Below are 11095 nucleotides of genomic sequence, written 5' to 3' on the forward strand. Positions count from 1 at the left end.
TTTTTTATGGATCCACCATTTTGCCCACAATATTTTAATTATTCCTATCTAATATCATTATAAAAATTATAATTACAATTAATATTTTTTTATTATATTTAAAGTAAACATACCAAAATAAAAATATAAAATTATATATTGCATAAATTTTTGTTCAAACATGAAAAATTTAACAACAAAGTTATACAAAAAAACAACAGAAGATAAAAAAATTATAAACTAAAAAAACTTTAAAACAAAATTTAAAGAAAAAATAATTTTACAAAAATAAAAAAAATTATTGGCCGTAAGGCCGTTGCCGCTAGACAGCAACGGCCAAAAATAATAATAATAATAATAATAGTAATAATAAGAAGAAAAAATGTCAAATATGCCACTGAACTTATCGCTTTTGTGCAATTGAGCCATTGAACTTAAAAAGTGTGCAATTCAACCATCAAACAATCAAAATTTGTGCAATTTGACCATTTTTACAAAAATAAAATTTTGGTAAAATCCAATTATATTACTAACATATATGTATTAAGAGGCATTTTCTTCAACCATACTAGTTGGGAGTCAATATTGAAATGTTTTTAACTCAAATTGAATTAAGATTTTTTGTACAAATGGTCCAATTGCACAAATTTTGCTTGTTTGATGATTGAATTACACACTTTTTAAGTTCAATGGTCCAATTGCACAAAAGCGATAAGTTCAGTGGCCTATTTGACACTTTTTCCTAATAATAATAATAGATAAACAATCAGAGTGTTGGCGGCCACTCTGAAGCGCTCCATCGGGCGTGTTGGTAACACGCGCCCGCTGGGGCGGGCAATGCGCGCCTGCCATCTTGTGTTTTTGTTTTTTTTTTTTTTAATGGTTTTGACAAAAACTAAACTAGTAAAATTTGGAAAATAATAGTCGCCCACATCAATGTTGTTCAGCTTGGAGTTGTTTCTTCTCTGTCAATAATTCACAAATAACTTCTACTAGGGATGCTCTTATAGACTTTTTTGAATCTGGAAATGAAATTCAAACGGGTAGTCTTTTACCAAAGGATTGTGACCATTGTGCCTTTGCATGTTAGGTTGTCCTAATAATTTTATTCCTGCATATTACACAATAAAATTTGAATTCTTACTTTATTCTACCTTATTTGTTTCTTACGGAACTACAACTCATTATCTCTTAATTCCCTCGTTGCAACCAAATGAGACTAATTTTACAATTTTCTAAATAATCAAAAGATCATACTTTTAAAAAAAATGAGAAAGACATTTATAAAATAATTGAACAACTAAAATTGATTTTACCCTCTCAACAATTTTTTTAAAAAAAATTCTTGGTGGACTCTCATTTTATACTCGCAACTTTTACTCTGCCTCACAAATTCTTGATGTAGACACTTTTCTGTTAACCCACATGATGAAAATAACGAAAATACTAATGGGCTCTCATTTCTTACTCCCAACTTTTACTCCCTCTCATAAATCTTTGATGTAGATATTTTTTTCAAGAACCCACATGGTAATAGAAGTAAAATTGAGAGTAGGTAAAGTAGTTTTTTTTTTTTTTTTTTTTGGGTTAAAAGAAAGAAATAGGAATAGGACAATAGGTTAATTAATCATTGATGGGCGATGAAGGGGAGGTTTTGTCGCCAATATTGTCGTATGCTCTATTTATTCGAGTTGAAGGCTGAAGCGAAGCTATGAATGAATATTGAATACTCTGTGTTTGAAGTTTGAAGAAAGAGAGAAAAATGGGAGTGGGATTGGGTATCGCCTTGAAGAGTTTGTTTAGTGTATTGGGATGCGTAATGACAGCTACTCTAATCTACGGCTTCATCACCGATGGCCAGCCTTTCCGCATCCAACTCATCACTCCGTATGTCATATCTTCAATTTTCTCTCTGCTTTTTCAATTTTAAATTCCTACTGGAAATAATTCACACTTTAAACTGCCAAAATATAAATTCAATTCTTCTTTCAACTATATAGAATATATATATATAAAGGCTCCCCTCACCCCAGAAATTATACCCTCTTACAAGCTAATTTAGCATGTCACTTGAACTTCTTTTTTTTTTTTTTTTAATTATTTTGTGTTTAACAAGTTTGCTATTCTAACAAGCTTGCTAAACACATAAAAAGCTGTCATGGTAGCATTTGTACTTGAACAGCTTAAAGCTGTCATAAAACGTGTTTTTTATTTTTATTTTTAATTTTTTAAAGTTTTATTATTATTTTATTATTATATATAATATAAAATGAAAGTGAGACCCATTTTAAAAAGTAGGAGAGATTTGTATGTAGAACAAATAGTAGAGAATTTGTAAATTTAATGATGTGGAAGTAAGACCATTTTAGAAAGTGAGAGAAAATTATTGGGTTAAAGGATAACCTGATAAAAGTTAAGTGTTGGATAGTGATGGGTAAATATGCACATGTACTAGTCGATCCGTAAATCACTTGTCCGTCGGTCACCCAACCTGTCCGTCAACGGTCACCCAACGGTCCGTCGACGGTCGCCCGGCATGATCGGAAGCAACACACCTTGTGGATTGGAGGCTCACGAGCGCAACAGTTGCTTGATGTGACGACCGACAACTTTTCGAGAACAGGGGATCCGTGTTTTCATCACCTCGAGCAACTCAACCACTTCGAGCAAACCGATGCGCATTTTGCGGAGTGACAGCCCATATGCCCTCCACTTGCATATCAGACACCATGTGCATAGTGAATCCACTTTGTATAAATAGGGGTCATTCCCCTCACTGAAAAAGGACTCATCAGTACTACACTAATACACTTGCGATTTGCCGATCGTCTCTCTTGCTCTCTCCTTGTTACTGTTCGTCACCCGTAGAGCGACATAGCTTCTTACCGCTCAGTCGTCAACCGGTAGAGCGACCGATTGACCGGCCGAGCGGCATCCTTCACCACACGTAACACACGTATTCGTAGCGTAATCGTAGACCCGTTTACATTTACGCTATCAGATAGTTACCAAGTATGTAATATATAATTTGGTTGTACACCACTGGTAATATGAAAATGAATAATTCAATTTTCTCCTTCTAAATTTATCTTTTAATATAAATTTAAGATGGAAAATAACTTTTTTCTTTGAAAATTTGTTATATAGATAAAAGGGGCTTTTGGTAAATAACTGTTATCTATTAGCTGATTGTGTTAGTGGGTTTGATTAGTTGATAACACTGATTGTAGAAAGATGTTTAGTAAATTAGCGGTTAGCCGATAGCTTATTACATACTAAATAATTTTCTCAAAAAGCTTATTTGAGCAATTTTTTGAATTTAACATTTTGGAGCAATAAGTCGTTAAAAATGTTAATTAATCAAACACTTATATTGAATGTTTAACGAAGTCAAACAACTAATAGTGGTCATATAAGTCAAAATTGATTGACAAGCTAGCTATGTTACCAAATAGCTCCAAAATAATAAGAAAGTTTTGCAATTCGGATGGCAAGAATGATTTTTATTATAAATATTTTAAAAAAATAGCAAGTATTCTTATAATAATCAATATTCTTATTATTTCTAGGTTACTAACCTTTCTAATAAAGAATAGGCTTGTTAATAATATTTTTAATTTTACTATTTATTGAGGTTACCCCATTTTAATTTTTTTCACATGGACCAAACTACACTAAAAGATTAAATAATAATTAACTCTTAACCTTATAAATTCATCTATTTTCTCTTATATTTTCAACATGAGACTTAATTATATATTCAAATATTGTCATAGATGATGCATTGCACTTGTGAATGGTTTGGAAGTAAAAGCATCTTACGAGTTTATGAATTTTTTACAGGTGGATGGCTGCGGCGTTGATTGATTTTTTTATCAATACTTTTGCCATTGGGGTATGAAAAGACTCATCTTCTGTTGCTTTAATTTTGTGGGTTACTATGTATATGACCTTTTTATTTCATAATTTATGGATTCTTTTTTACTTTGGCATCACTGCAATTGATAATTTGCTACCTAAACTTTGGCCAACTTTCACTAACAATTGATATGATAACTATTAACTCATATTTTAATTTGCATACATATCAGGCTTGGGTTGTCTACAAGGAATCAAACTGGATTAGTGCTGTTCTTTGGGTAGTTTTGATAATGTGCTGGGGAAGGTATGGTTTGTGAATTACAATATATACTCCCAATGATGACAAAATATCAATTTTATGGTTCTCAATCAACTAGTATTACTAGCTATATGCCTCAAGATTTAAACTTTAATTTGTTGTATGTTAATTCAATTTGGATATTACAGTTCTCCCGAAAGTTGAATTCCCAACCCAAGGGCCCCCACCCCAGTCCGACAGAGCATGTGAGAGGATTACACTTCTCTCAAAGGTTGAATTCCCAACCCCAAGGCTCTCCCCCCCCTCCCAACAGCTCGGTCTGACAGAGCATGTGGAGGGTCAGAGGGTGTAAATCACAGTAACTCAATAGCTCAGCAGACATAGTCAACTGTCGGTGCGCACAAGGGATCTGATCACTTTGAACATAATCCCTACACTGCTATTGCCAAGCTTCGAACCTTGATCTCTTTTTCTAAATATTGTCTACTGAACTAGTGGTCGAGCTAAGCTAAACCCCTGCGGACAATTTGGATATTACATTTGGGACAAATTTCACTTCTGCAACCAGTTGAGTTGCCTATACGAGCAATTTAGATATTACACTTGATTATACTATTCAATGTCTTTTTTTCTTTCTCTCTTTCTTTTTCCCTTTCCAACATTCTGTCTATTCTAGTTTGCTTAAAAATTTTTTTGTTGTCTGTTATAAATTTCCTTCTATCTTGCTACCACTTCCTGTTCTATTGCTATTCCTACAATAATTCTGGGAATCTGGAATTTTCCAAATTGTCAACCTTTCAAGTACTGATTCTAGTTAGAATGCCATTCAAGTTTCCTTATCTTCCAATGACTATTATATTGCATTTGTTTTTATTTTAAATTGATACAATTGGCAATATAGGGCTGTTTTAAGAATCCCTTTAATACATATTTAATGTTTTAGATTTATTCATGCTCAATTATAAATTGTATATATGACCTTTTCATTCTACTCTTGACAGCGCTCCCTTGTGCGGCTATATTCTGTTGCAGTTCTTTAAACTCTCATCTAAAGAATCTATGCAGGATCCTGTTTTCTATGTTTTGTTGCGTCACGGGAAAATGTGAGTAAAAATCATTGGTTGTGGTATAATTTCCCTTTTCTTTTGCTAATTAAAAGAACAGAAAAAATGCATTTGTGCTTATGCAACAATGGTGGTTTCCTCCATGTATGGTAGAACTGTCAAAACAGGTTACCCTCGGGTTCATCTAGAAATGGGCCGGGCTAGGCTGGACCGTTTTTTACACAGATTTGAAAAATCTCAATCCAACCCATGTTGCAGCGGGCTCACGGGCTAAACGGGCCAGCCCGTCAACTCATTTATTTATTTTTAAAATTATATTGTTAAAAAATTTTAATTTTTGTATAGGTGAGGAATTAAACCCCCAATCTCTAGGTTAGGAATTAAACCCACTGGTCAACCCGTACAATCGGTACCCCTACAAGGGTTATACGGGTTAATCGGGCTGCGCCCATTTTGATAGCTCTATATTATGTTATATATGTCTTTTATAATTATTTAACTTTTACTTTCAGCATTTGCTTCCATTGTATATTACTGATTTGGTATTCTTCATATAGGAACAAACCAGAAAGACAGAACAAGTTGTGTGTTGCAGTTGCAAAAGTTGTGTTCATTGCTTTGGGCTGTCTAATGCTGGGAACACTGATTTACACATTTGTCACAAATGGGTCCCCATTTCGCAAAGAAGTATTTACACCGTGAGTTTTACCTTTTATCCCTCATTCCCTCTTTGTCAATATGATCAACTTATTTTGCATCTTGTGCTTGGCTTCTTGAACAATTGTATCAGGATTTGGAAATATAGTGTGGTCTAGGGCGGAAATTATGGTATAATGATAGCAACACAAGTTCTAGTGTCAGCATTTTTTCATTAGGCCATCCACAATAGTCATTTTGGACACAAAATTTAAGAAAGAAAACTGATTCATTGCATTTTAAACAAATGGGAAGGGATAATATAAGATGGGATCTTTCTCCTCCAAATGGGAAATTTTGCAGGTAAATGGTGGGCCCCACCATTTAAGGCACCTGCGCCCAACGCACGCGTTATGAGGCGCGGAACTCACGCCCAGGAGTTCACGCGCCCGCCTGGGCGCGTAATATTAATATTTTTTTTATCTACACCAAAATCTCTTCAAAATCTACACCAAAATTCTAACTATGGAAGGATGAGAACCTTATTTTCATTCTTCTCCTCTTGTTACAATAACTTCCCATATAAGTAGGTATGCAGATGAGCAAAACAACTTCTACTCATCTGAGTACTTGGTCTGCCCAACAGTCCCCCTAGTCACCTGGTATTGGGCTTGGCCTTTCACCGGCCTCCGTCCAACAATTTCGCCCTCCCCAGCACCTGTCATCTGCCATTTTAACTGTACGGTTTACTACCTGTGACCTGGCTCTAATATCAAGTGTTAGAATCAAACATTTATCACTACGCTAAAGCTATTGCTCGTAGTGAAGGCGCAACTTTATTTCCTTATGCCGCCATATTTTTTAGAGGCAGGGTGCTAGACTTGGTCCTTTAACTCTCCTCCCAACAATCCCTCCACCACTAATATTGGACTAGTCCCTTCATCGGCGCCAACACTAAGTCCAATCTTCTCGAAAAGATAGGCTTATTAAGTGAGGTGGCAAGCATACATTAATCGCCCTTGATATTTACCTTTGCATTTCTCATATTTACCTTTAATGTCTATTAACATATCTGTGCAGGTGGCTGTCAGTAACATTAATTGATCTCTGCTTCATTGATGTCATTCTCTCGGTATGTATAAAGCTTTAAGTTAATACAATGCTTCCTTCCCAAGGGGAATATTGCAACTGTTGGTTTAACTTTTAAATTTTACTTAGTAAGTTGCCTCTTTACCAGGTCTGGATTGCATACAAAGAGACCAGTTGGATAAGCACTTCTTGTTGGATACTTTTACTAATATGTTTGGGCAGGTAATTATATTCTTCCCCTTGTTGTAGTATGTTATTCTCGATTTATTATACCTGACATCTCTATCTATCCGGTTTTATGTGTCTAGTTCGGTCATTGAGGTTTGACTCTACTTAAGAAAGTTCAATTATCACCTTGAACTCAAAAAAACATTCATATAGCCCTCTCTACTACTCAAGAAACTTCAGTTAGCACCCTGAACTAAAAAAACATTCAATTAACTACTCCAACTCTTTTAAAAATAACTCAATTCTTATTTTTTGTATGTTTATATGGGTAACAATTTTAAAAAATTTAAAACAAATTTTAAAAATAATTATTTATTTTTTTAAAAAGCAGATTTTGTCTCCATGGAGACGAATCTTTTTTTTTTTTATAATTATTTTTAAAATTTATTTTACATATGCCCGTAAAAGTTTTAATATACAAAAATGCTAATATAAAATTAAAAATGCTTACAATTTAAGTTTAGTGGACTAATTTAATACTAATTAATTTAATGTTCAATAGTAAATTTTACACATGTAAAAATTATATTAGCATTTTGTATATTAAAAATTTTACACATATGTAAAATAAATTTTTAAAAATAATTTAAAAAAATTAAATATTAAATAATTATTTTTAAAATTGTTATCTATATAAACTTACAAAAAATGAAATTTGATTTTTTTTAAGAGTTTGAATAGTTAATTGAATGTTGTTTGAGTTCAGGGTGCTAATTGAACTTTCATGAGTAGTAAAGGGGATTATTTGAATGTGTTTTGAGTTCATAGTGTTAATTGAATTTTCTTGAGTAGTAGAGTGAGCTCTTCGACCCTTATCCCTTTTAAGTTTAGTATGAGTATATACAATTTATATATTTAAAAATTACATTATAAGTACTATTAAACACAAAAAGGCAATTTATATCATGGACTAGGATCTACATAGCATTATGGACCCTGGACCAAAATGACGAGTTACAGAACTTATAGTCGTAAGGTACATAATTTCATAACATAAGACACAAAAAAAACACAACAAAAGACACATGCACATGTTATATATTTACTTATTTTTCATATCTGATTTAGATATATAATTTGTGTTCATATATAGACATAGAATTTCACAATACAAGATACAAAAATTCATAACATAAGACACAATTACTAATTTGTTTCATTTACATAATTCATACTCTTAAGATACAGAATTTCAGAACCCACAACACAAAAATTTACAACATAAGACACATACACATACACTAAGGTCTACAATGCACCATGAACCTCGGTTCATGGTATAAGGATTGCAAAAAAAAAAAAAAAAAAACTAAATTTAAAAATAAGAAGAAAATACTAAAGAAAATAAGAAAAAATTGATTTGATAATGAATATTGTACAAGTAAAATGAGACAGATTGAGCAGATGGATCATAGTATTGTGCTGTATGTTATGTACGATTTCAATGAAACATTTGAGCATTTAGCATCCCTCTCCCTATCCCATGTTCCAAAAATGTAACTCCAGTGGTATATATTTTTGTTGCGAAAGGAATTGCACTTTTAATCCTTAAAGTTATCACTAACGGTGTGTTTAGTTCAAACATATGAATCTGAATCAGAATGAGAATCAAATATTTGGTAGTAGGGTAGAATTAGTTATGTATAATGTTTGGTTATGTTATGTATAACCTTATAATCGGAATAAATGGTTTTTTTTTTTTAATAAAATACAAAAATAACAAATCAAGGCAATTGATCTTAAGAGTGACGATGAAGTGAGTACGCAATCTAGTGAGGAAGTCGATGAAGTGAGGAGGTGACGAAATGAGGAAAGATAAGGCTGAATTAATGGAATGATATTTTATTTAAATTAGGTAATGATTTTTGTAATTATAGGGAGTAATCAAATTCCATACTTGTGTTTTAAAAAGTCGCCAACCAAATAATATGTACGATTTTCATTTCAATTCTTTGTGTCTAATCCCATGAACCAAACACACCCTAAATAATTATTTTTGTCCTTTGTTGTTGTATGTGCATATATGGCCCTTAAGTTTCAAATTAGGTTGCATTTTGTCTTTTTTCTTACTTTTTAGTCCTCTGATCTTACTTTGAAGGGAACAAAAACACAATTTTGTTTGAAACTTGAGAATCATATATGTGCATGCAAAATAATTAAAACTAAAATCAGTATTCAACCATAAATTAAAAATTAGAATGTAATGGTTTTTTTTTATTTATTTGGGTGTGTTCGAAATAGCCATTTTATTTGCTAATTTTACTTCACTGCTCCATGTTAATTATATTTTGGATTTTGAACAGCATTGGCACGTGTGCCTACATCGTCCTACAGCTATTCCAACTCTCTCCTCAAGATCCAGCCTATTATATCCTCTTCAACAGGCAAGTTGAGTTCTGAATCCTAAGTTAATTAAAAAACAGTTAGGGTGTGTTTGGTGGACAGATTTAGCTATAAGAAATGGGTATCAAAGTTATTGCAAAGTTATTGTTATTGTTTGGTTGACATGTTTTTAGAACACTACTATGAGTTTTGATTATCCCTTAATTGTAAAATCCATTCCCTAGTAAAATAAGGGTTTCATCATCCCCTTCCTCATTTGCTTCCCCAACTATTAATAGTCATTCCTATTTTACCCTACTACCAAACATGCAAAATATTTTCACTAAAACCCATTGCCATTACCAAGTATTTGATACCCATTCCAATTCCGATTCCAATTTCCATGTGCTAACCAAACACAGTTGACAAGTTTAGTTATCAAGAATAGGTATCAAAGTCATCATTTTTATTGTTTTGTTGACATGTTTTTAGAACACTACTATGAGTTTTGATTATCTCATCAATTGCAAAACTCATTCCCTAATAAAATAAGGGTGCGTTTGGTTCGCACATGGGAATCGGAATCGGAATGGGTATCAAATACTTGGTAAGGGTAATGAGTTTTGGTGAAAGTATTTAGCATGTTTGGTAGTTGGGTGGAATGGGAATGATTATTAATAGTTGGGGAAGAAATGATGAAGGAAGATGAAACCCTTATTTAATAAGGGTATGGGTTTTGCCATTAATGGGGTATTCCAAACCCATAGTAGCATTCACAAAACCTATCAACCAAACACTAACAATCACTTTGATACCCATACCTTATGCCTAAACCCCCCAACCAAACACACCCTAAGTGTTTCATTTCCCTTCCTCCTCTTTCCCAACTATTAATAATCATTCTCATTCTACTCTACTACCAAACATGCAAAATACTTTCACCAAAACTCATTACCATTACCAAATATTTGATACCCATTCCGATTCCGATTCTCTTGTGCGAACCAAACACACTCTTAGTATATCATGTATCATAATGCACATTGTAATATGCGTATGGAAATATGTATCGTAATATGTTACTTTATGAAAAAATAAAAAACAATGTTGTAAGCTCAGTTGGTAGTCAAGCAGTAGATTGTGGGCAATCCTGCATGATCAAGACAGTTCGTGTGCAAGTTGCATCTAATGTAGTGAGCTCTTTTGTGGACACCTAATATTGATCCTCGCACTTAAGAGGCCGCTAAGTCGTCATAATTTAAGTATTGGGTCAGGTGTGGAAACGTTTGGGCAAAGAATATTGTTTTTGTGGGTAGTTTTAACAAATTACTACCGGAAATTCATTGTGCAGTTAAATAACATATTTATTTGATTTGATAGTGACATCATCATGATTTATGTTTGTGTTTTCTACTAGATATGGTAGGGCAGAAGAAGGGTATGAAGGAATACTACAAGAAGACCACGTCGATGATTGCTAAAGAAAATTAAAGCTTTGTTATAAAGTCACTATTTGTGGACATTTATATTTGTAATGGATAAGACCATTCCAATAAAAATAGAGGTAATGTGTGATATTTGAATTTGGACTCCTTTTCACAAGAATATCTATTAATCTAGAATCATATATGTCAAATAAAAAGAATCATTTGATTTA

General features: G+C 32.8%; 1 protein-coding gene across 1 annotated transcript; it reads left to right on the forward strand.

The window, feature by feature from the left end:
* The first annotated feature begins 1679 nt into the window (after positions 1-1679).
* Positions 1680-11095, forward strand: LOC116018920. Its single transcript, XM_031258962.1, has 9 exons — positions 1680-1866; positions 3823-3874; positions 4071-4144; positions 5101-5202; positions 5721-5861; positions 6880-6931; positions 7037-7110; positions 9420-9500; positions 10856-11095. Exons 1-9 carry the CDS (start codon positions 1742-1744, stop codon positions 10917-10919), a joined length of 765 nt encoding a protein of 254 aa, XP_031114822.1. The 5' UTR covers positions 1680-1741; the 3' UTR covers positions 10920-11095.

Source organism: Ipomoea triloba, chromosome 5 (genome assembly GCF_003576645.1).
Source record: "Ipomoea triloba cultivar NCNSP0323 chromosome 5, ASM357664v1".
In the NCBI taxonomy this organism is placed as follows: domain Eukaryota; kingdom Viridiplantae; phylum Streptophyta; class Magnoliopsida; order Solanales; family Convolvulaceae; genus Ipomoea; species Ipomoea triloba.